General features: G+C 38.0%; 1 protein-coding gene across 2 annotated transcripts in view; it reads left to right on the forward strand.

Moving 5' to 3' along the window:
• Positions 1 to 27,314, forward strand: part of ttc17 (tetratricopeptide repeat domain 17) — a 96,511-nt gene that overhangs the window by 42,216 nt on the left and 26,981 nt on the right. For both annotated transcript variants that reach the window (XM_072592665.1, XM_072592667.1), the window contains exons 7-17: positions 468 to 615; positions 3,736 to 3,875; positions 4,418 to 4,578; positions 7,479 to 7,591; positions 9,785 to 9,937; positions 10,853 to 10,959; positions 13,061 to 13,235; positions 14,971 to 15,039; positions 17,895 to 18,119; positions 19,669 to 19,855; positions 26,082 to 26,246. In XM_072592665.1, the coding sequence (XP_072448766.1) occupies positions 468 to 615; positions 3,736 to 3,875; positions 4,418 to 4,578; positions 7,479 to 7,591; positions 9,785 to 9,937; positions 10,853 to 10,959; positions 13,061 to 13,235; positions 14,971 to 15,039; positions 17,895 to 18,119; positions 19,669 to 19,855; positions 26,082 to 26,246 (1,643 nt within the window). The remainder of the gene's footprint in view (positions 1 to 467; positions 616 to 3,735; positions 3,876 to 4,417; positions 4,579 to 7,478; positions 7,592 to 9,784; positions 9,938 to 10,852; positions 10,960 to 13,060; positions 13,236 to 14,970; positions 15,040 to 17,894; positions 18,120 to 19,668; positions 19,856 to 26,081; positions 26,247 to 27,314) is intronic.

The following is a 27,314-nucleotide window of genomic DNA, read 5'->3' on the forward strand; positions in this document are numbered from 1 at the left end:
CACCACTGCTCATATGTAGGACTTGCAATGACTGGTCGGCTGATCAAACTGCCTCTGCTCCCAACGTTGTTTGCCAACCAACTTCTAAATCCTAGATGTATCAATCAGATGAGGTGCACACAGCTGGGGAAGTGTGCCTTTTTGTCTGCAAGTGTACCATTTTCCACTGGGAACTGAACAGAAGGTTAGCTGGTCCATCATATCTGGTGATCTGTCTGAGCTTGTCTTGAGATTTTGCTGTGTGCAGAGTTGCTGCTGTTTTTAAACACCTGGCAGAAGCCGATCTGTACCAATAACAAGTTTCAAATTCAGTAAGAAAGATCAATAAAACTACATAGTTATTTGTATATTTTTACACTGAAGAACAACTTCCATGAACTTTATAATACAGGAAAGGGTTCCCTAAAGCAGAAAAAAGTTTGGAAATGCCTGCATTACAGAATATGTATATACTTTTTTTTAAACAGGCAACATAAAGATGTAGCATTGATGAATTTGGCCAATGTCTTGCACCGAGCCCATTTCTCAGCAGATGCAGCCATACTGGTTCATGCAGCATTGGATGTATCCACGGACTTTCTCACAAGTCATTACACTCTTGGAAACATTTATGCTGTAAGTATACTGAATATATTTTTCTGATTTAATTTTGTTTACATTCTTGTTAGTGTGATTAGTGGTCTTTAAAGTTTTATGCAACAGTTCTATTTGACATAGTTTACATACAGAAATATTCAACTGTCATACTAGGAACTACTGAAAAGAGATGTGTTGCCAAAGCTTTTCATCAGAGCAAATGCCAGATCATCAGGATGCCAGATTTCTTGCCTTTACGCTAATGAGGACAAGATGAACCAAAATGATGTGTCTATCTCTCTTACGCAGAAGTTGCGTTCTAAGTTGCCTAACATCAGTCATCAGAACTAAAAGGAGAATTATTACATTTGTATCACTTTGTTTTGGTATTTTAAATAGAATGCATTAATAAATTTTGAAGTTTGCCTGTTTTACATTCACACAAAAATCTTAATCACACACAGGACCCTGCTCTTTAAATGCAAAATTAATTTATCTATGTGTTGCACCTTTGCCATTGAGGAAAGGGTTATAGACATTGCCAATCCCAGCTGCATTCCCCATGGTCATACCCAGACCAATTACAATCTGTGTGCCTGGTCTGAATTTAACAAGCTCGCTATAATTGACTGCATTCAGTGCGCTTTCCTCATGCTGTGCATGTTGGCATTCCCTTTCCATTTTGTTTTGTGACCCAACCCGGATAAATGCAAGATGAAAGACTCTTTTAACTCTTAGCAATGTTTTAAGTTCTGTACTGCCAAGCAATTAAAAAATAACTGATTACTTGTAACTGGCTAATATTTTGATGATTGATAAGAGTTCCAACTGGAATTCAGTTCTTTTCTTTGCTCCATTGTTTCAAATCCTAATTGGTTTTGGTTTAGTAGTTCTGCAACTATGACATTTTAGGACACGTTAAATAGCGATTAGCTAAACCATGCTTTCAACTGCAAGTAACAGGAATAAAAGTTAAAAGATGATTGATTCAATGAAAAATATAATGGATCAGTTAAAATATTTAATAGTTTGTATGCGAAGATAGTGGGCAGCACGGTGGCACAGTGGTTAGCACTGCTGCCTCACAGCGCCAGAGACCCGGGTTCAATTCCCGCCTCAGGCGACTGTGTGGAGTTTGTACGTTCTCCCAGTATCTGCGTGGGTTTCCTCCAGGTGCTCCGGTTTCCTCCCACAGTCCAAAGATGTACACGTCAGGTGAATTGGCCATGCTAAATTGGCCGTAGTGTTAGGTAAGGGGTAAATGTAGGGGTATTGGGTGGGTTGCGCTTCGGCGGGTCGGTGTGGACCCGAAGGGCCTGTTTACACACTGTAAGTAATCTAATCTAATCTAATATGGAAGAGGGTCATTGAAGATGTATGATGTGATAATATGACTCTAACCAACAGTCACTGCGGCAAGAAAAGGGGGTTGCCTTTTTGGAGGCAAATCATATAGCATTTCATCAAACAGGATCTTTCAAAAAAAAATTTCTGGCATCCTCGTGGGAATGGATACATCAATTCGACTTGCCCTGACAGAAGTAAAGATTTCAAGTGTAAACTCGTTACTACAAGTCTAAAGCAGTGAATAAATTCCCTTCCTTTTCCCATGTCAGAGACTGGTATAACAGAGGTGAATTTTATGTTCCAATTTAATGTTCCAATCTTAATCCTACATGATGTGAAGATGTAAATCAGAGAGATACTCCTTTTTTTTAACATGTTTATCAATAAGGTTCACTCAAGGATAAAATATATTACAATACTAAAAGTAAAGCTTTTCTTTAAAAAAAAAGTCCATTCTCCAACCCACCCCATCACATGAAAACAAGTAGCTACAAATAAAAACAAATTATAGGATGGAGAGAGGTGAAGAATTTAAAAGTTCAACAGGAAATTGTATTCAGTGGTTTCCAGGATCTCAGTGACATGAAGTTGCTGTCTCAATGGTTTAAATCCAATGTTGCCCTGATACTATCTATTGGGTTTTAGTTTGTTTAAAATTTTCTGGATGGTTTGTGTTCCTACAGTCAGTGTTGCCAACCAGACTGTTTTCACCTTGACAGAGAAAAAGTGTTCTCAGCTTGTGTTCAGCATTCCCTTTTCTGAGTGGATCTTTGTCCTGTAGCGATTTCTGAAACTTGAAGTCAGTGCTGTGATCAGCGACAACACGCCAATCAGTGTGCATGTAACATTCAAAGCACTGCAGCTTATAGGGATGGCTGCCTGTTTTCAATGCTGTATTCTTAATTCTAACTCCATTGATCTATTAAAAAGCTCATTGAAGTGGTTTGTGTACTCTGTAACAGTGGAGGTTACTGTTTCTAGATTGTGAATTGCAGTAGATGTATCATTTCCAACATTCCCTACAATGTGAAGCAGTCCATTCAGCTCATTGAGTCTACACTGACCCTCCAAAGAGGTATCATACCCAGTCCCACTTCTCTACCCTATCCCTGAAACCCTGCATTTCCTGTGGCTAATCCACCTAGCCCCTGCATCTTTGGACTGTGGTTGGAAACCAGAGCACCGTGTGGAAACCCACACCAATGCAAGAAGAATGTGCAAACTCCACAAAGGCAGAACTTGCAAACTCCACACAGACAGTTGCCCGATGCTGGAATCAAACCTGGGTCCCTGGAACTCTAAGGCAGCAGTGCCACTAACCCACAGGGCCACCATGTCAATCAAACAGATGTAATTACTAATTTCAAACCCCTTGTGGAAAAATATTAATTTCAGAATGTTTTTGGTCAATTCCATGTTGGTCTCATGAAACTTGGCCAACCTATTTATATCAGATAATACCATTTTAAACAAGTATTTTTGGACCCTTTTTTAATAGCCCATGTCTGTATGATTAGACTCCATACTCTGCTCCTTCTTTCTCCCCACTCCCTTTGATCCCCTTAACCCTAAGAACTACACCTAACTATTTCTTTGAAACATTCAACATTTTGACCAGTATAGGACAAATACAGATTGTCAAAAGTAAGTTCTAAATGACATGAATGATCAAGTAGGGTAGTCAGTGCACAGAATGGAAAACATTTGTACTTTATGGTACCATCAGTAACAAACAAGTATAGAACATTTTTACAGCATTATTAGTAACTTGAGATGAAATGTTGATATAACTTGCAATTTTTTCTTTTCCAGATGTTAGGAGAATATAACCATTCAGTGCTATGCTATGATCAGGCATTGCTTATAAGGCCAGGTTTTGAACATGCTCTGAGAAGGAAACATGCTGTCCTGTGCCAGCAGAAATTGGAGCAAAAATTGGAGGCACAGCACAGGTATGATGGGCTTAAGAGAAACATGGTTGCAATTTTGTTTTAATGTAGTACTGTAAGAAGAGTGTAGTACAGAAGGAAACCAGTCAGCTCAGAAAGTCTGAACCAAGTCTTTAAAAAAGGAATCCCGTCGTTTCACTGACATACTGCAGGAATTTGGAGTAAGAGTATGTTTTCTCCTTAAACTATTTATCTAGTTCTCTGTGAAGACAACATTTGAATCTGCTGAACATCATGAAGTTCAGTGCTTCCTTTTATAGTTCATGCAAGTAATTCCATTCGAATAATAACCCTCCTTCAACTTATCTCATAAATGTATCCATAACAGTTATTTGATAAGTTTAACCTGGAACATTATTCATGAATCATTTCAGCTCCACTAAAAATATTCTTAGAAAAGATATTTTGTACTTATCATTCAATAGAGGGAACATCTTGATTTGCAGTGCAAGTAAACTTATATGTTTTGCTCATAAGTTCATCCCATGTTTAGTTTCATTTTCCTTTGCATTGTTGGAACTTAATATGATGATTCATGTATTTAGATCATTGCAGCGAACGTTAAATGAACTAAAGGAATACCAGAAGCAGCATGATAATTACCTGAGGCAGCAAGAATTGCTGGAGAAGCACAAAGTTATGCAAGATGAGCAACTGCTGAGAAATATAATCCATGAAACACAAATGGCTAAAGAAACTCAGCTAGGTAAATTCACTGTCTTTTGATGCAAATTATCAAATAGCAGTTTTGGAAATGTCATCATACTCAAATGAGTGTTTTCGCAGCTGCCTGTAGGTAGATGGTTACTTTGTGTATCGACATAAGTGCAACAATCAATTTATTTTACAACATCCAAGTTTCAACAATGTAAATTTTGAATTATTTTGTCAACTTTTGGAACAATTTGGTCAGCTTTGTTCAAGACAGTGGATAACGAGGGCGATTATTTTGGGAAATACAATAATATTGGAGCCAACGTATTCAATTTGTAAATTCTTTTTGAAAACCGTTTTGCAGTTACTTGTTTTATTTCCTTGTTATACTAGCCGGTACAGGTTGTTCTGCTATAACGTGACAGTTACATTCCTCTGTGAGCTCACTCTAAGGAAACCCATCATAGAACACCACGCTATAAAGAATCACTATACCCACTCAGTAGAAGGTTGACGTTATCCTAACAGTGTCCACAATTTGTCAGTCGCGTTATAGCCAATTCATGTTGATGAAACACATTATACCAGAACGATCTGTACATTATCCAGGAGGCAACATAAAAAAGATAGTTTACAGGTGTTACGCTCCCAGCTAATGTTACTTCTGGCCAAATTAGATCTTAGAATGAAAGCTTGATAAATTTTTATTTTTGTTTTGTTAGTTAATGTGATGGTCACTAAGGTATGATCACACAAGACTGCAGATTTTTTTTTTAAGAACAGAACTTTATTGTACAAAGGAAGAAATAAAACAAAAGCAAGAAACTGTCGGTAGTCAGTTGAGTCGAACTCTTAAAAAGTTGAGAAAGTGGTGTTATTTGTCTGGACTTGAGTATTTGCAATGGATAATGGCAGGAAACAGGTTGAAACTTTGCCTGTCTGTGTGTTTTATTTCTTACTAAGTGTCTTGGATATTTGCTGTGGATTGTGCAATAATTCAATGAGTCCTTTCCAAATCTGGCAGTGTGACCTTTTTCACAAATCTGAGAGCCTAAATTTTCTCAATTCCAATAATCAAACATAGAAGTTTCAAACATTAAACATTTCTGTGAGGTAGCTGATCCCTGAACTTCCCTAAATCTCTCCTGAGAGAGAGAGAGTTTGTATTCTGAACAGAATTTTTAAAAACGTATGCATCCTAAATTCTTTTGAAATTTGTAAGGATAAGACCACAATTACAGCCCAGTCCATTTAACTTTAGTCATGGGAAAGCTTCTGGTAATAATTATTCAGGATTAAATTAATAGAAAAAAATGAATTGATTCGAGAAGAATCAGCATGGGTTTTGAAAGGGTAAATCGTATTGCAGGAGGATCTTGAAGAGGTTGAAGAAAGGGTTTAAGAAATGCTGTAAATGTAATTACTGTAATTACGTGCAATGCGCCAATCTTGTAAAAGGTAAAATGTAATTGTTCGATGCAGTGGCACAAAATAGGTTTGTGAAAAAGCTTTAGAGTGTTGAATAAAAGGAACTGTAGCAATCTGGATGCAAAATTGGTTCAAAAATAGGGAACAGAGTAATAATTAAATCATATTTTTCAGAGAAACATTTGTAATGGAGTTCATTAGGGTAGATAGTAGGACTCTTGCTTTTCCTGATTTGTGTTAATGATCTAATTCTATTGTTCAGACAATTTCAAATTTACAAATGATGCAAAACTTGGAAATGGTATCAGTGTAGACAGTGTAGAACCTCAACTGGACATAGACAAGTGGGTGGATAGACAGCAAATGATGTTAAATGCCAAAAGTGTGAGCTGGTGCGTTTTGGTAGGAAAAGCATGGACAGATGCAACAAAATAAGGCATATACAATACTAAAGGAGGTGCAGGAGCAGAGTGACCTGGGTGTGTGCGTGCATTCAGATTCTTAAACATGGGGAGAAATGAAAGCAGTTAATAAAGCATGCAGTACTTTGGGCTTTGTTAGTTGGGCTGTTGTGTACCTTCTGCTGAATTTATGTAAGATACTTGTTCGACTTCAGTTGAAGTATTGTGTACAGTTCTGGGCTCACCTTTTGGAAGAAAGCATTGTAGGGAGTGCAGAAGAGATTTACATAAATAGTTCCAGGAATGAGAAAATTCAGTTCTGTGGATAGATTGGAGAGTTTGGGACGTCTGTTTTGGAGAGAAGTAGTAGTGAGGGGTCTAGATAGAATAGATGGGGAGAAATTGTTTCCCCTTGTAAAAGAATCGAGAACAAGTGGGTGTAGATTTAAAGTGAATTGTAAAATAAACAAATGTGATGTGAGAAAAGTCCTTTTCACACTACCAACAGTTTGGAAGTGGAATGAACTACCTCTGTGTGGTGAAGGGATATTCAGTTGAGGAATTGAAGAAGACACTAGAACACAGCTTAAATCAAAATAATGTGCAACAGTATGGGTAAGAAGCAGGAAAATGGCACTAAGTTGTGAGACTTATTTGGAGAGTTGCTGCAGACACGAGTCCAAATGGTCGCCTGCATTGTAACATTTGTGATTCTGTAATTGATCTGAAAATACAGCTGATGGCTTTACATGTTTACGATACCTGTCATAAAGATAATGCTATAAACATCTTTCCATCAGCACCACAGAGTTCTACATTCACCAGCTTTTTGACAAAACGCTGGATTTAGTCACTTGCAGAAGGGTGATTTATTTGTTAAGAAGTAAACAATGCTCACATTTGCCTATATTTTAAAATTTAAAATACCAAAAGTTGCATTAATATACATAAACGAGACATGCTTCATCGCATATACTGTAGCACCCCTCTTGAGAAGTGATCAGATTTTGTACGCGTACAGAACATTCTTTAATTTGTGTTACTGCAAAATTGGGATCAGTAAGAAATTACTCAATAGTACAAAAATCAATATTTAGGTTAAATTTGTTTTTTAATTTTTTAGGAAACCACCAGCTTTGTCGTTGGGTTAACAAACAGCAAATTTTACACTGCCAGTGGGATCGGCCTGTGCGCTATACCAGAGGAGATCTTTTTGATACAGTAGAACATGTACAGGTATAAATTAAAATAAAATAGTAGTTTAATTTATGTTTGATATAAGGTGATAGCAATTTGGGCTCACCTTAAAATGTTGTTGTACCTGATCATCTTCAGTTCACTTCCACTGTATCCAGCTCCTTCACCCATTGCAAGATCACGATATTCGAGGCTTTTTTCAAAATGGTAATCCAGGGCTTATGGTCACCATTACTGCACTTGCGTTTTGTTCCAGATTTTTAAAATTAGCTACTTTTAAGTTATTGAACCGGCAAGTATCCAAACTAATGTCTCCAGACCATTAATCAAGGTTTCTGGATTGCTATTTCAGTAATATTATCAGCAAAAACAGTAGCACAGTGGTTGACCTAGCAGTCAGTACCCACCATTCATCTGGGTGTGCAATGTCCACAGTGACTAGAGCTTGTTTATTTCTCTTCCCTAGTCTGTCACCTTTCATCGGCTGTGATGCTTAATGTGAACAACTCATCAGCCCAGCTCTTTAATCAACCTAACGTCATCTGCTATCATCTGTGAACTTGTAAAGCTATATTTCTGTTCCCATTTCCAAGTTATATTAATCCCATTATAGTTGGCATCCTGTTCTGTATCCTTCACCAACCTTTTTTTTTCTGTTTAAGCATTTTTCAGATCTACAGTAGTGTTAGAAATATTTGTCCCATTATCTTTCAACATCAGGATTGCACTTTATTTTCTTGAAACTGTAGTGTATTTCTTCAATACTAAATGAAATGTAGTTTTTAAGTTGTTGCAGAACTGTGTAAATGTCAGAGGCCAGTCTCGCTCCAGCACTACCTCTGGATAATGCCACAGGATAACTGCAAGGAAGTAGTAATTAATTTTGACAAAATTTAAACAAATGGTAAAGTCACCAAAATTTGGTCATAGAAGTACTATTTTAAGTACATTTGTTGAGTTAAGATTGTTCTTAAGAAAAAAAACTAAATTAAAATAAAATATCTGAACAACAGAAGTCAGTCAGAAGTAAAGTAAAGACAATACTCATGTCTAACCTTGAAGAAAGCTTCCCATAAAGATCCAGCAATCTCTGTGTGACATGGTTCCTATCTTTTGCAAGCGGAAAGCACATGTGCACACATTGTGCATTTTTCAACCAAAGAAAAGCTTGGAAGAAAGGCATTCCCAGGTAATCTATCCACTTCTACCAATCAGGGTCTACTCGCCAGCCAATCAAACACCCTTACGCACTTCAAATTGTTGTTCCTTTGAGTTTTTGGTATTCTTGTGCTTCTGTCCTAATGAGTTCAAGATGAAAAGCTTCAACAGAAACTCTCTTTCTGCATGTTTCCAGGCAGCAGAAACTGCTGTCGGTTTCATGGGATAATTATGACAAATGCCGACTGTTTGACCATTGATGCACCGACAACATTCGGGGCTTTTATGAATTCTATTTTTCACATTTGATTTTTGTTTCATGATGTTAACGTCAGTTAAGATTTTAAATATTACAATTGAGCTTATTTTACAATGAAATGTTTTAGAAGCCTCTATTTTTTTGAAAAATTTTATGGTATTCTTCCTTTTGTATTGCTCACTACTTGCATTATATCTATTTGAGGCGACATGGTGGCTCAGTGGTTAGCACTGCTGCCTCAGCGCCAGGGACCCAGGTTCGATTCCAGTTTCAGGCGACTGTCTGTGGAGTCTGCACATTCTCCCCATGTCTGCATAGGTTTCCTCTGGGTGCTCTGGTTTCCTCCCACAATCTAATGATGTGCAGGTCAGGTGAATTGGCCATGCTAAATTGCCCCAAATTGTTGAGGGATGTTTAGGTTTGGTGAATTAGTCAAGGGTAAATGTACATCAATAGGGTCTGGGTGGATTACTCTTCAGAGGGTAAGTGTGGACTTCTTGGACTGAAGGGCCTGTTTCCACACTGTAGGGATTCTATATAATAGTTTGCATATAATTTTTAGTCCTCTTTCAGATTGGTGGAAAATCACTGTATAGCAAACTTTCTTTAATTCTTTCACTTTTCAATGTCTGTAAGATTTCATTTGTTTCAGAAGGGTTAACTGGTTTGGGTTAGCACAGAAAGTGTTTCAATGGGTCGCACTGTGGATCTGTACTTGGTATTTTTTACATTATTGGAATATTGCGCAGACCCAACATTTTCACAATTGTCTAAAAAGTAGTTAAATACATGTGAAAGTGCATTTCTCCTTTCAGTTTGGAGAGGATAGTTCCACCTCCAGTATGATGCCCGTTGAGATGAAGTTAACGATGAATATGACATGGGACAGCATACAGCAGCAATTTCCATCATCACCAACAGGTCGATCAGTGTTGAATATATGGGGAAAGGATTTCTCAAGCTACAATGTAAGTAGCAGTGAGGCTTTGTTTTGTGCTCCCTATATTCTGAATCCTTATGGAACCACTGTTCCTGACCAGGATGATAATCTTCCAAGGCAACACCTGTATGTAAAAATTTCATTGCTATTCCTTTTCTTCAGGATTTCATTCAGATTAAACCAAACCTTTGGGTTTTGGTTTGAATCTATTCATATAACATTAACTTTTTCATTTCTTCCTAGCTACATCTCAATCGATTTTTATTTTGTTCTAATTTATTTTTATTCCGCATTGTTTGAAAACGTTGCTGAAACTTCCTTTGAGACAACAAAAAAATTTACTTAAAATAATTTGATAAATTGTTTCAGTTTTGTTTTTGTTTAGGAATGCCATATTTTAATAGTAAGTAATTAGACTTTGTGGTAAATGCTGTAAAAAAGACTTGGGCCATTGTACTGTGATATAATGATTCTTACTCATGGCATTTTTGTTTCAGTTCTGAAGTAGAGACATTTGTGCTGCTTCCCGAAATAATAAGGCATTGTCTGCTCCTTTGATCAGCATATTATGCAGACAGTTAATATTGCCGAAACCCCATACAGGGAAATTAAAAAGAAAAGCTGAAGGGATCACCCCAGTTTACAATTGCATACTTCAGTGCAGTTAGGTTTTATAACATGGGGTAGTCGGGCTTATGTTAGCAGATTGCCTATATACTCTTGTTGTTCCGAACGGGGCCGTGAAAAGTATTTGTTTTGCAAAAAGTAATTTAGAGTATTATTCAGAAATGACCACAAGTTTAGATAGCTGTCTTCTTTATAATTCTTTACAAATTTACTTGAAAAAATATTGGTTAGTTTTCAAGTTAAAATGATGTATTACATTTAGAAATACAATGGTTAAAATATGAAATAATTATACATACACTGTTTCTGTTGCCAGGATATACTATGGCCAAAAAGATTGGACTGTATACACACTTATCCCACTCTTCCCAAGGCAGCTGATCTTCCAACATATTTTCTACCTCCAGAATACAAAGGATTTGGGTAAGAATTTGGAGACTGTTATTGAAAATTGGACCATTTTGTAAGGTACTGGAATGCCTTCTTAACAACTAAATGCAGCAAAGTGTAAGTATTTGCTGTAAATACAGCAGAGCTGCAAAACAATAATGCATGCAGATTTTTTTCTATTATTAAAGGTTTGTATTTTTTTAAAGTCATTTGTCAAGAGATATCAAGGCTTTGACCATGTTATAAAACCATAAAATCTAGAAGCAGAAGTATGCTATTTAGCCTTCAAATTTGCTTCATCATTCAAAGAGTGATAATCCTTAACTCTACATTTCTGCCTCTTTGTCATAACTCTCAATTCCCTTCCTGATTAGAAATCTATCTCCCTCAGCCTTCAATATACTTAACCCACCCTCTACAATCTTCAGCAGTAAAGGTTCCACTGATTCACTGTCATCTGAGAGAAGAAATTCCTCCTTATCTGTGTCATCAATGAGTGAGATTATGCTGCTGGCCCTAGATTCACCCATAAAGAGAAACAACCTATTAGCATCCACCTTATTATAAAATTGGTAAAAGAAATGGTTCAGAATTTATAAAGTATAGGAGTGAAATTGTCAGTTAATTCAATTCTGACATAGGAATGCTTTCAAGAAAATGTTTTCAAAAGTCCAAAAATAGACATGATTTGGAGATGCCGGTGTTGGACTGGGGTGTACAAAGTTACAAATCACACAACACCAGATGAAGGAGCGGTGCTCCGAAAGCTAGTGCTTCCAGTTAAACCTGTTGGACTATAACCTGGTGTTGTGTGATTTGTAACTCCAAAAATAGAGCAATGGTTGTGCATTGGTAACGTTACTGAATTGATAATCCAGAGACAAATGCTGTAGGAATAGCGTTTCAAATTCCAGTACAGCAACTGGTGATCTTCAAATTCAATTCATAAATCCTGGAATTATAAAAGTAATCTGATTCACTGATTTCCTATCAAGAAGGAAATATTCAATATTTACCTCCTATTCCCATCTTGGTAGGAAGAGTAGAAGCATGGACTATTTTCTAAATGGGAAGAAAATTCAGAAATCTGAAGTGCAAAGAGACTTGGGAGTTCTAGTCCAGGATTCTGTTGAGGTAAACTTTCAAGTTGAGTCAGTGGTTAGGAAGGCAAATGCAATAATAGTATTTATTTCGAGAGGACTTGAATATAAAGGCGCGGTTTTACTCCTGAGGCTCTATAAGGCTCTGGTTCGGCCACATTTGGAATATTGTGTGCAGTTCCGGGCCCCATATCTCAGGAAGGATGTTGTGGCCCTGGACCATGTTTAGAGGAGATTCACAAGAATGGTCCCAGGAACTAACAGCTTAACATATGAGGAATGTTTGAGGACTCTTGGTCTATACTTGGAGTTTAGAAGGGTGAGGAGTGATATAATTGAAACTTACAGAATACTGGCCTTGACAGTGTGAATGTTAGGAAGATGTTTCCATTGGTTAGAGAAACTAGAACCCAAGGGTATAGCCTTAGACTAAAGAGAAGGCCTTTTAGAACAGAGATCAGGAGAAACCTCTTCAGCCAGAGAGTGGTGAATCTTTGGAATTCGCTGCCACAGAAGGATGTGGAGACCAGGTCATTGAGTATATTTAAGACGAAGATAGGTTCTTGATTGTGAAGGGCATCAAGGTTATGAGGAGAAAGCAGAAGAATGGTCCAACCACTTTGAAGTGGTTGAATGGCGGAGCAGACTCGATGGGGTGAATGGCCTAATTTCTGCTCAAATGTCTTGTGGACTCTTAAGTGCCCTCTGAAATGACCTAACAAGCCACTCAGTTCAGGGGCAATTAAGAGTGGCCAACGATGCTGACCTTGATGTCTAACCCTTTGATAATTATTTTCATAAAATGGTGTAATGTAATGTCAACCATGTACCCAAATAGGGATGACACTTTGCCACCCTGTGGATGTGTTCCATATATATAAACATATATGGAACAACCCAGGAAAATTACAAGGATTAAACACACTAATCCTAATTAATATCTTATGTATCTATAGCTTACTTTCATCTTTGGGTATATTTTACTAAATTGTGAGTACATAAACGATTGAGACATTTTCTTTCTTTCTTATTAGTGTCCGATCATTTCTGATGCCTTCAGGAAACCAAGATAGAGACATGGCTGGCAGACCTCCTGACTGCTCTTCCATGTTAGATTTCCACAGTAATGAACAGCTTTATCAACTAGTGAAAGAACTGGAAAATACATCAGACTTGAAATCAGGAATACCAGACTACTATGCCAAACAGGTAAGTTTGTTTTTTAATTAACTGAAAGCTACATTGCATAACTCTTGTTGAATATTGTTAATGCTAATGTTGGAGCATCTTTCGGTTCAAGAGAAACTGGTGCCAGAGCCTGCAGGGGAGCAATGAGCCAGAACAAAATGATTGGGAGAGTAAAGTAAACCTTAGGCCCCTCCAGCCTGCTCTTGCAGTTAGTAGTTCATGGCTAGTTTCCGTTTTCACCCCACTCCTGATCTCTCTTGTTTTTCTGAAGGACCAAACATCTGTCTTTCTCAGCCTTCAATCGATTTAACACAGAGCATCCATGATCCTATTTAGCAAAAAATTACAAAGATTCACAACACTGTCAGTCAATAAGTTTATCTTTAAGCCTAAATAATCAGTCCCTTGCCCTGAGGCTGTGACCCGAGTTCTAGAATTCCCAGTTAAAGGAAACAACCTCTCTGTCTCTCTCTACAAAACCACTTTACAATCTTGGATGTTTCAGTGAGATCACATAATTCTTTTAAACACCACAGAATATGTCCCAGGTTGACTCAAGTCTTTCATTATCGAACAGTCACATCATTCCAGGAATTAATATGTTGGACCTTTATTGTATCGACTCCAAAGCAAGTATGTCCTTCCTTCAGTATAGAGACCAAAACTACACGCACTGCTCCAAATGTGATCTGACTAAAGTCTTCTTAATTTGTAGGAAGACTTTGTTGTATGTGCACTCCAGGCCCCTTGAACCAAGGCCTTTGGTGTCTGACTTGCTGAAAAATAGGTGTAGTATTTTATCTTAAGTTGGTATGTTAACCCACGTTTATTGGATTATATCCCTTCTATTTATTTAACCTTTTGTAGGACAGTCACGATGCTGCTTTTCCCCCAATCTCATTTTTACACTTTAAAATTGCGCCTCTGTATTCCTTGCGTGTGTTTTCACCTGGTTTCAAACACGCACAGCCTAACATCTCATCATTCCTTTTTGATCACAAAACAGGCCAGTTATTTGGAAAAAAACTCCCTCCATATTGTTTCACCTGTTCACCCGCTAATTCTTTATCACTTTATTGTAAGAATTAATAAATTGCCTTTCAAAGCACCAGAGGTGGGATTGAAAGTGCCGTTTTCTCCTTGTACAGCGCAGTGACTGGAAATTATAGAACAAGTGTGATGAAAATACTACAAACAATACTTTTATTTCAGTTAAACATAGAATGCAGAAGTTATTAGGGTTTGCACCAAATTAAGTCAATGCATTCAAGACATTTTGTAGCTTACTAACTGGATAGGCATTGCTGATATAGTGGAGAAGACTTGACAGTTGCAAAATATGTCGTTATTCATGCAGTGTCATATTTCATGCATATGTCACCCGAGAATGGGTCCAGGAATGAGAAATTGCAGTTACGAGGGTTCATTGAAAAGTTGGGCCTGTTCTTAGAGAGACCAAAAGAAATTGATAGTTTCAAATCATAAATGGTCTGCCTAGTGTAGACAGGGGGAAGCAGTTACCAGTCATAAAAAGGCACAGAAGATGGAACACATCTAAAATAATGTACAAAAAGAAGCAAAAGTTGGAATGAAAAAATACTACTTCAGTCAGTGAGTGATTAGGATTCGGAATGCATTGTTTGGAAGTATGGTGGATGCAAGTTCAATTGAGGCATTCAAAGATGATGTAAAATGCAACCTTTGGCTACATTTTTGTAGTTCACATCGCAAATATAATTTGTTTTTCTTTGAACAGGCTCTGTTTTCTCACTTGAGTATTATAGAGGAACAAGTTGGAGAAGTTATCTCTCAAGCTATTGAAAAGGTAAGCTGATAATTTCATCAGATTAAAGAAGTAAAATCCAGACAGTCTCTAGCACTTTAAACATACAGATTTATTTTGATACTTGAAAATATGAATGATATTTTTGAACTACATCAGCTGATTTCAAAAATTTCCTGTTGCTTCCCAGAAATAAATTTGCAAACGTAAAAATATCTCTAACATTCTCTGTCAGTATTCTTCTCTGCATAACCTGTGATGAATGTGCAATATAAGTACTTTGTCTCCTGTGCACTTTTTTTGTATTTCTCCACAAATATAACATCATGGCCTAGTATATTCCCTGCTGTACCATTATCGTGAAGCTGATTCACTGAAAAGTGCTTGGGTACTTAACAGGATGAACACCAGGCATACCTAAAATGGGATGTCAACCTGGTGAAGCTACAGTATATGAGACTTGATGTTTCACAGATCAGTCAAGCTCTAGCCTGACATAATCATACTCTTAGAATCATACCTTCATCCCAGATAACAGCATCACCATCCCTGGATATGTCCCCTGTTACTGGCAGGACAGACCAAGCAAAGATGGGAGCACAGTCAGGAGAGAATTGCCCTAATAGTCCTCAACATTGACTTTGGGCCCCATGAATAGCATCTTGTCTTTGGTTGAGTGTCTAATCAGTCTTGTTCTAGTGCTCTTTCCCTCTTTTTTTTTTAATCTGTACTATATCCATCTATAATGCTCATTTGAATGTTGGTGCTATTATTATTGAGTCTACTGTCACCTTTTTAGGCAATTCATTCTAGATCACAGTAATCCACTGTCTAAAAATATTATTAACGTTATAAATATAAAAGAGTTCTTAATCAGTTGAAATAGTTACTCCTTGCGATTTTGGAGATTTTGTAGCTCAGATTGTACGTTTGCTCGCTGAGCTTGTAGATTTGTCCTCAGATGTTTCATCACCATGCTAGGTAACATCAGTGAGCTTCCGATGAAAGCTAGTGTTCTGTGCTGTTTGTGTTTTCATCTGTTGTGATGGGTGATATCACTTGGTTCTTTTTCTGAGATGTTGGTAAATGGGGTCCAAATTGATATGTTTGGTAATGGAGTTCCAGTGTGAATGCCAGGCCTCCAGGAATTTCTGTGCTTGTCTTTGTTTAGCCTGGCCCAGGATGGATGTATTGTCCTAGTAAAACTAGTATCCCTCTTCGTCTGTGTGTATGCCATATTTGCTCTCCTAAGAGCTTTCATAATTTTGAACACCATTTAATGAACTTTTAATTTAATGAGCCTAGCTTTTCTAGACCTAACCAAATTCATAAACTCATAAGAAATAGGAGCAGGTGTAGACCATTTGGCTTATCAAACTTAAACAAGATCACAGCTGATGTGGTTTTCATTAGAATTCCTCTTTCCTGCACGGCCCCAATAATCCTTGGCTCTTGCCTGACAAAATACTGTCTAACTTATCCTTGAATATTTTCAACAAACCAGCCTCCACTTCTTTTCATGCAAGAGATTTCTGAAGATGATTCTCTGCTAGAAGATGTTCCTTGTTACCTTTGTCTTAAATGGAGAGCACTTACTTTGAGTAGAATTCCCTATTTCTAGATTCTGCATGTGAGGGAACATCATCTCAACATCCTCAAAATCTTGTTTCAAAAAGATCACCTTTCATCCTTCTTAATGCTGATAACTTTGGGCACAATCTACTCAACCTTTCTTCGTAAGACAGCTCCTTTATTCCACGGCTCATCCTAGTTAGTCTTCTCTGAATTGCTTCGAATGCAAGTAGATCCCAGCTTAAGAAAGGAGACGCGAACTGTACACGTTACTCTAGGTGGCTTTACAAATGCCCTGTACCTGAGTAGCAACGCCTGCCTAGTTTCATACTTCATTCCCCTTGCAATAAAAGCCAAATATGCTGTTTACCTTCCTAATTACATGCTGTGATTTGATCTGCTTGTGATTCATGTACAAGTGCACCCAGATCCCTCTTTACATAGTTTCCCTCCCTTTAAATAGTATGCTATTCTTTTCTTCCTGTCAAAGTAAACTACATCAGATTTTTCTGCATGACATTCCATCCACACACTCGCCAAACCTTGATTTCTTTCTTATCTTTGTATCTTTACCCATTCCAATCTCTTCCTCAGCCTTTTAAAGTCATGGCAAACTTTCCTAAAGTTTGGTGTCCTGACTTAAACACACGACTCCAGTTGAGGTGTATAATAAGCAATTTATGAGGGCTTAGTGGGCCAGTTATTTTTGTACTCTTCCATTAGTAAAACCGAGAATGCCTTCGGCTTTTAACAGTCTTTTGAAATTTGTCCTGTCACTTTCAAAGATTATTCCTACATCTCAAGCTTCTATTTCCTTAAAAATTGTACCAATTAGTTTGGTACTTGAATCTGTTTAGTCTCCTGAACACAATGGGTAGATCTGAATTATTGTACTTTTGCTATTGTTCACTGGATAACCTGAAGGTTAGCCAGTCAATTTAGGTTCATGTTTATTTGTTGATTACATAATTATATGGCTTACACTTACCATTTTAATACGTGAGCAATTACTTTTCAACTGTCATGCAATCTGTCCTGTTAACGTCAAACTTCATTCTATGCCGAGTAATTTTGTACAGGACAGAAACAAGTTCTTCTGACTCATAATGCTGATGTCTCACTCAAACTCATACAAGACAGAGCAAGTTACTCTGATTATAAAAACTATGTAGAAATTTATAACGTACACATGACTGGGAAAAATGTTTTCAGTTCATGCAACTGTTAACACTATATAATATTACTATTTGACTAATCTAAATGAATTTTGGTGATGAAGTGAGCAGTTATTATTTGAAAAATCAACAGATCTACTTCTCTTCCAGCAAACTGCTCCAATGTGGTTACTATTGAATGAAGCTGGTTTATACTGGCGAGCTATTGGGAATACAACTTCTGCTCTTGGCTGTTTAAGACAAGCATTGAATCTGGTTCCAGAAGATTACATGGATATTCCACTTGTCAACCTGGCTAATCTACTAATTCACATTGAGCTACATCAGGATGCTGCTGCTCTTTTGCAAAAAGCACTGGCTATTAACAGCACAGAGGTAATTTAACCAGATTTTTAAAAAACTGATATTGCATCAAGCCAGAACGCACAAAAATTGTGCTGTCTTTGAGTTCAAAATGCTAGTTAAAAGTATAAATCACTTTTATGGATTCATTTGGCACATGCGATCCATACTATCGATGGACCTTTCCAAGTTGAACAAAGATGCACAGTAGGAATTGAGTGAAACTGACCCAATAATAACAATTTGAAATCAATGACCCTGTGGTCAGCTAACAACAGTGGATCTGTCAGTTGTAAGAACTACATATATTTGAATTAGAAATATAAACTTAGAAAATAGAAGTTTGGATTCTACTGTGTTACAGAGAAAGAACTAGTTGCTTTTTATGAAAACTCAATGGAAAAGTGGAATAGCGTGGTGCAGTTATTAGTTACACATAAATTTTGTAACTTCTAGTGAAAATGGGGAGTTTTGTACTGCAGATTACCCGCACTTCCCACATCCTAGAAAAAAATATTTTTAATGCCATCTTAACACCAGCACTCGGTAAAAATTGCATTGTCAGAGGCACGCTGAATAATTTTGCGTTTTAAACTGGAACTGTGACATAGATTAGTTGACTCAGCACAAATTAAAAATCAGAACTTAGTCCTGCGCTATATCATGACATCTTAACCCTATCGTGACCAAGAAGTTATGAGATATAATTTTCAAAGGTATGAGTATTAATGAGAGCCCGTGGGCACAAATTCCATCTGAGAAAAAAAGCATGAGTTTTTTTTATTGATGGCACTTTAACTGTTGTCGTTTCTTATCTTTGTCTCCTTGGTTCCAAACAAAGATCCATCAATACAGTATCACAACTATGAATGACTTGAAAATGGTGGTAGAAAAATTGAAAGCATTAGACTTATTTCACTTTGTACTTATCACATTGCAGCATGATATCTCCTCTGTATTTATCTCTATCAGTAATATAATTACTCAAATCTATACTGATACTTCCATTTGAGATGAAGATATGTCTAAAATTTTCCATTTGCACATTTTGAATACTTCAGATGTTAACCTAATGGAGGCAAAAGGTAACAAATGTGCCAACTGCTAAACGTGGCATTTTGCTTTATTTCTGAGCTGCAATAGCTGACAAACTTTGATTAGATTAGATTACTTACAATGTGGAAACAGGCCCTTCGGGTCCACACCAACCCTCCAAAGAGCAACCTACCTAGACCCATTCCCCTACATTTACCCCTTCACCTAACACTACGGGCAATTTAGCATGGCCAATTCACCTAACCTGCATGTTTTTGGACTGTGGGAGGAAACTGGAGCACCCGGAGGAAACCCACGCAGACACACGGAGAATGTGCAAACTCCACGCAAACAGTTGCCTGAGGCGGGAATTGAACCAGGGTCTCTGGCGCTGTGAGGCAGCAGTGCTAACCACTGTGTCACCGTGCTGCCGGTGTGAACTTGTTGGGCCCAAGGGCCTGTTTCCACACTGTAGGGAATCTAATAATAAAATTTGCATCATTTCAGTTTGATCGTTGAATTAACCGTAATGTGTTGCTTTTTCTAGCCACTAACACTTCTAAGCTTAGGGAATGCCTATCTGGCTCTCAGGAACATTAGTGCTGCTCTTCAAGCCTTCAGAACAGCGCTGGACAGAACAACTAGATGCCCTGAATGTGACAGCAACCTGAAGTTAATCCGCTGCCTACAGTTCTATCCTTTTTTATATAACCTTACATCATCTAAGTGTACAGGTAAGCAACAGAGTAGATCTTGAAGAAAACAAAAAGAAAGCTCCATAATTATGTCATCTTTTAGATGGATGCATATATTTGTCTTCATAAGGGTACAGACAAAATCTCTGCTAAGTAAGATACGCATTGTTTTATAAAGCTTCACCTACATGGACACCTAAAAGCGTATAATGTTGCATTAAGTCTTAATTTTTGTTGGTTATGTCTGATCTCAAACTGTACAGAACTGGAAAATAGCCAAAGTTCTTTTGTTCAGGAAGGGTAACAGGTAATCTTGCAGATTACAGGCCAGTAAACCTTATATTAGTGGTAGGAAAATTATTGAAGAAGATTCTTTGGAACAGGATTTATTCACATTTGGGAAAATATGGACTTCTTAGCAATAAGCAGCATGGCTTGGTGCAGCAGAGATTGTATCTCACAAACTTGAGTTCTTTAAGGAAATGATAAAGATGATTGATCAGGTCAAGGCAGTGAGTGTTGTTTACTTGGACTCTACCAAGGTCTTAGACAAGTTCCCTAATGGCACACTGATATAGAAGTTGAAGTCATATGGTATTGGCAGTGAAGTAGCAAGATGGATACAGAACTGGCTTGGGCATTGAAGACACTAGTGGTGTGAGGGTGTTTTTCTGACTGGAAATCTGTGATCAGTGGTTGTCTGATTAATAAATTGTGAATAACAGATTTGGGGAACTGTGGATAGTGAGGAGGATTGCTAGAAGATACAGCAGGAGATAGATGACTTGTGTAGAGAAATGGCAGACGGAATTTAATTCCGGCAATGCAAAGTACAACATTTTGAAAGATCTAATGCAGAAGGGAAGTGTACAGTAAATGGCAGAATCCTTAGGAACATTAACATGCGGAGGGGCCTAGGCACACAAGTCCACATTTTCCTGAAAATGGCAGCACAAATGGATAAGGTGGTCAAGAAAGTATGTGGCATGCTTGTCTTCATAGGTCAGAACAAAGTGGTAAAAATTGGCAAGCCATGTTGCAGATGTACAGAGTTTTATTTAGGCCACATTTGGAATATTACGCATAGTTCCGTCGCCAAATTACCAGAGGATATGAAGGATGGAGAGGATATAGGACAAGTTTGCCGGGATGTTATTTGTTTTGAAGGGTGTTATCAATGAGGAGAGTTTGGACAACGGTTTTCACTCGAACACTGGAAGGTGACGGACAGCCTGATTCGAAATTTACAAAATTGAGAGGCATTGATAGAATGGATAATCAGTCTTTTTCCTAAGGGATATACATTTAAGGTAAAAGGGAGTAAGTTTAAAGAAGTTGTGAGGCGAGAGTCTGGAATACAATGCCAGAGGAGGTGGTAGAAGCAGATGCAACAGCAATGTTTAAGAAGCTTGTCATATGCATGAATAGGCAGGGAATAGAGGAATATGGACTGCATAGGCAAAAGGTTTTTAGTTTAGGAAGGTCTCATGTCGCTGGAAGCTGGGTGGTCCAGAGGGCCTGTTCTTGTGCTGTACTGTTCTTTATTCTTTTGTTCTAGAACCAGGGGAATCTCATGACAATGAGATGGGTGCCATTCAGGATGACATGAGATAAAAGTTTTTTATTCAGACTGTTGTGAATCTTTGCAATTGTCCACAGTGAACTGTGGAAACTCAAACTTTGAGTATGTTCAAAACAAGGAGTTGTAGAATTCTAATTACCAGTTTATGGGAATAATGTGGGTGAAAGGCAATAAAGTGTTCAATCAGCTGTGATTGTATTAAATGGTAGATCAGGCTCTGTTAAGTTCTTTTTCCTGAGATTCTTACGCACTTGATGCAACTACAGCACACCAACTTCTGTGAACAGCAACCAAATTTATTAAGCACAGTACAATACAAGTTTTCTGGAGGAACCTTTAAAACACATGTCGCAGGGCTTATGGAGCTGTGGCAAAAGCTCTCCAAAAAAAGGAAATAGTCCTTCCTTTATATAAAAACTTTACATCAGTTAGTAATGCCCACAAGACAAACCCCAGCCACTCCCCTATAGTCACATGCCACTCAAGACGCAATGTAGTGACCACCTCTCCTCCAGAAACAATGTAATGCAAATCATCCCTTAATGGCCAGATGTGGTGTGAATTGCATTTTTTTTTTAACTATAGGGAGTAGTCAGAATTCCAACTATAATGTTCTTATTGATTTCTGAATAGGGATGAAAATGTAAATAGGCTTTTGAATGGCAAGGAAATGGCCATGTAAGTGGCTCTGGATAATAGGAGATGATAAGGTAATTTCTTACAATTTATCTGTAAGTCAGAGGAATCCCCACCCAAGTCTCAGGTCATGCAGTTTCCTAAAGGTCAGCAGAGCAGATTAACAAATTAATCCTAGAATGAAAGATAAACCATATATTTTGTTTTGGTGAAAGTGGATACTGCGAATGCTGGAGATTAGAGTAGTGCCGGAAGAGCACAGCAGGTCAGGCAGCATCCGAGAAGCAGGAAAATTGACATTTTGGGCAAAAGTGTCAGGATGAAGGGCTTTTGCTTGAAACGTCGATTGTCCTGCTCCTCGGATGTTACCTAACCTGTTTGCTTTTCCAGCACCACTCTAATATATTTTGTTTAGTTAGGTAACATGACATTCAGTCACAAAGATATGTTTACTTGGGGCTGCAGATTTTAACAGCAGAACAGAAATTTATTACCCACAATAAATTCTTTTCGAAGAAAACTACCTAAATCTAGAAGACTTTGAAAGATCTTAAAGCACATAACAGAACAAACTTTTAGCATGTTTCCTGACACTAGCCATTAATAGAATCTCAGATAAAGCCGTAAGAAATTGGAATAGGTGCAGGCTCAAGCTTGCTCTGCCATTCAGTAGGATCGTGTCTGATTCGACATTCCTTATAACCACTTTCCTGCCCTTTCCTTCTAACCCTTGGTTTTCCTGCTGATCAAAATCCTTACCTCAACCTTCAATGTATGCAAGGAATCTGCCCTACAGCTATCTGTGGCAAGGTGTTTCAAAACGAAAGAAGAAATTACTTGATTTGAGAAGATTTGTAACTCAGGTTGAGGTTCTGGATGTAGGTTTGCTTGCTGAGCTGGAAGATTCATTTTCAGACGTTTTGTCACCATACTAGGTAACATCTTAAGTGAGCCTCCAGACTAAGCACTGCTGATGATTCCTGCTTTCTATTTGTATGTTTTGGTTTCTTTGGGGTGATGATGTAGTTTCCTGTCCTTTTTCTTCTGGGGGTGGGGGGGTGCGGATATCAAATAGGATCCAAGTCAGTGTCTTTGTTGATAGAGTTCCGGTTGGAACTAGTATCCCCCCTCTCTCTAGTTTCCTTAGATACACATAAGGAAAGACACCACTTCGACTGGGACAACACATCCATCCTAGGACAAGCCAAACAGAGACACGCATGAGAATGCCTAGCAGCATGGCATTCCAACTGGAACTCTATCAACAAACACATTGACTTGGACCCTATTTACCATCCCTGAGAAAAAGAACAGGAAATGACATCACTACAGGAAATTACATCACCAACCCAAAGAAACCCAAACATAGAAAGCAGGAATCATCAGCAGTGCTTTGTCCAGAGGCTCACTGAAGACGTTACCTAGTTTAGTGATGAAACATCTGAAAATGAACCTTCCTGCTTAGCGATCAAACCTACATGAAGAAATTACTTCTCACTTCAGTCCTAAATGGCACCCCTTTATCCTGAGGCCATGCCTTTTGGTCCTAGACTCTCCAATGAGGTGGAACAGCTTATCAGCATTTACTCCATTAAGCCCCTTAAGAATCCTAAATGTTTCAATGAGAGAACCCCTCACTCTTATAATTCCAATGAGTTAGTGACCCAACTAGTTTAATATTTTCTCAGACGTCAGTCCCACCATACCGGAGATCATCCTAGTGAAGCTTCTCTCAACTGTCTGCAATGAAATTATATAGTTTCTTAAATAAGGGAACCAAAACCTCCCTCATTACTTTAGATATGATCTCACCATAACCTTGTACAGCTGCAGTAAGGCATTCCACCTCTTATACTCTCACTCCCTTGAAATAAGCGCTAATGTTCCATTAGCCTTCCCGATTACCTGCTATACCTGTGTGCCAGCTTTTGAGTTTCATGCACAAGCACCTCCTGTAACTTTGTAACATCTTTCTACAGTTCTCAATTTAAATAATATCTCTTCCAAAATGAGCAACCACAACTTCACATTGTTCCACAGGAATGGGATGTAGGGTATATATCTAGACAGTGGTATAATTTCTGTGGACTGAAGGCTCTCTTAACAAATTGTTTCAGAAAACATGTTGGTAGTAGTAGATATTGCCTATTAAAAACCTTACATACAGTAATATCAGCTGATGCTTTCATGTCAATGTTTTACATTTCATAACTTGTAAGCTCAGACCGAGGCAAATGTCTGAGTCCAAACAAGTGTGCGTCTGTACTTTCCAAATTGTTTTTCAAATCAAATATAGACAAATAAAAATGAAAATATTATCTAAACATAACATGATCATCAAATTGGAAATTAAGTCTGTTCAAATTCTTTGGTCAAGTTACCTCCTATCTCCTCTAATCTTGTTTAACCGAAAGATTTTGTTTGTTTTTACTCCAGTGCCATGCATGACATAGGAGATTGTGTGTGTTTATTTGAATTTGCTGGTTTGTATCTACATTTGACAGTTGCATTTTTAAAAAGCTCATGGTCTTGGTCTTAACCTGGAAAAAAAGACATTTTGTTTACACTTTTCATCTTTCGGTCATTAGGACAATTCAAAACAATTGCCAATTTAAAGGGAATATATCATTCATCCTGTATTAGAGTGCTAATTGGTTAACGTCATGAGTGTGGTGCTAGGAAAGCACAGCAGGTCAGGCAGCATCTGAGGAGCAGGAGAATCGATGTTTCGGGCATAAGCCCTTCAGGGTGCCTACTTGCAGATCGCTTCAGGGAACATCTCTGGGACACCCACACCAACCAACCCCACTGCGACCGCAGGAAGTGCAAAACCTGTGCCCTCGCCTCCATCCACACCACTCCCCTCACCTCCGTCTAAGGCCTCAAAAGATCTTTTCACATCAAACAGAAATTTACCTGTACCTCCACCAATGTCATCTACTGTATCCGTTGCATCCAATGCAGTCTCCTCTACACTGGGGAGACAGGGCGCCAACTTGAGGATCGTTTCATCTCTAGGACACCCGCATCAATCAACCCCACCACCCCGTGGCTGAACACTTCAACTCTCCCTCCTTCTCTGCCAAGGGCATGCAGGTCCTGGGCCACCTCCATCGCCAAACCCCTACCACCTAACGCCTGAAGGAAGAATGCCTCATATTCTGCCTTGGGACCTCGGGATCAATGTGGATTTCACCAGTTTCCTCATTTCCACTCCCCCCCCACATTATCCCAGTCCCAAGCCTCCAACTCAGCACTGCTCTCCTTTTTCCAGCCTGATGTAGGACTTATGCCCGAAATATCAATTCTCCGGCTTCTCGGACACTGCCTGACCTGCTGTGCTTTTCCAGCAGCACGCTTTCTACTCTAATCTCTAGCATCTGCAGTCCTCACTTTCTCCTCCCTGCTAATTGGTTAGCAAATGGATTGATTGCTAGAGGTATTATCATGGAGAATACATCAGTTAATGATGACTTGACAATTAGCCATCAGGTTTTTTTTAAACACTGAGTTGACTCTGGTCAAGATATTGTCCTGAGAAATGAACAAGAGAATCGTTGTCACTTAGCTTGTTGCTTTGAAGCAGGTACATATTATTTTTGCCTGCAGAGGGTCCTTCCTGTCTATTAGAACATTCAGTACAAGCAAGTGTACCATATTGCAAACCAAGTGACAATCATTAATTGTTTCTCATTATTATTTTTTGAGCACTTGGGGTTATATACCAAATGTTATCTAATTGTAGAATCGCGTATAATTGTAAGTTTGACACAAGCTGGTTGCTTTTTGTTAAAGAAATGTTGTCAACCTGAAACATTAGCTCTTTTTCTCCTTCCTTAGATACAGCCTGGACTTATTGAGTGTTTCCAACATTTAATGCGTTCATTATGTGTTGAAAAATGAAGCTTCTTACAATATAAAATCATGTTTATGTTGATACATGTGTTGATCTATTAATTTTCTGTTAGCTTTAATAAAAATGGTGTTTCACCAATCTTACAAATGAAGAAGAATATAAAACATGCATGTCAATGTTCTTATTCTTAGAAGACCATTGTTACAACATAGAACGTGACTTATCAGCTCATGAACATCAAAAATATTTTACCAATCCAGAAAAGATAATAGAGTCCTCAGAGGAAGCCATCCTTGAAGAAGCTTCCCAGCTGTCTGGAGACTTAACAGGGGATTCATCACCATCTGAGCTTAAATGTGAGTCTTTTTTTTAATTCCTTCATGGGGTGTGGATTTGTAACCCACTTCTGATTACCTTTTGAAGTTAGTAGCTTGTTAGGCCACTCCAAAGAGGATTTAAAAGTCAACCACTTTAATGTGGATCGAGAGTCACATGAGTTAAGAATGGCAGATTTTCTTCTTGAAAGAGCATTCATGCACCAGTTGGGTGACATAGTAATGACAGTTGTCATTTTCAGTAGTTAAGCTTTATATTCCAGATCTATTAACTGAATTTAAATTGCACCAGCTGGTGTGGTGGGATTTGAACCCACATCCCCAGAAAAGTAGCTTAGTCCTCTGGATTACCAGCCCAGTGATCGCACCACAACATCACTGTCTGCCCCAAAACGCATCTTGGCTTTGTAATGGACATGATAAACTTAAAAACATGCTTGATACTTGTGTTGATCTATTGATCCCAAAGGTGTTTATATAGTAATTAAAATTATAATACAAATTGGTGAAATTCAGCTGAGAACAGTCATTTTCCAATTGCAATCAAAACCAGAATTGACATAGTTAAAAGAGAATTATATTGACAACTTACAAATGAAAACAAATAATTGTTTGAAAGATCTGGAAAAGACAATTTATGCCAATGAACATAATTTGATTTTACATCCATCAGTTGACCTTGTCATGGGTCAAATACAATGTAGATTCTGTAAAATTATTTCATCTGCTTGATTTCCATACTCAGCAAAAAAAAATGCAAGTATCTGTTTGAAGGAATTTTGCATAGCAGATAGGCAGAGGAGAATTATTTTTCTTAAGGGTGTCAGCAGCAATCCTGAAGGAAAGAATTTCTGAGGTCATCTTTCTGGGTTTATGTGATCGTTGAGTTGCATTTATTAATAAAGGGAAGTTTTGTTTCTTACTTGGCAGTTAGCCTCAAAAATAGGAACAGGAGTAGGTCTTTCAGTCGCTCAAGTCTGTCCCACTACTCACTAAGTTTATGGCCGCTGAAAAGTACGTATAATATTCTGAATGGATTGATAGGGTTCCTCATTTGGACTAGATTGGAATTAGGAGACACCATTTAAT

The sequence above is a fragment of the Chiloscyllium punctatum genome, chromosome 22 (assembly GCF_047496795.1).
Source record: "Chiloscyllium punctatum isolate Juve2018m chromosome 22, sChiPun1.3, whole genome shotgun sequence".
NCBI lineage: Eukaryota > Metazoa > Chordata > Chondrichthyes > Orectolobiformes > Hemiscylliidae > Chiloscyllium > Chiloscyllium punctatum.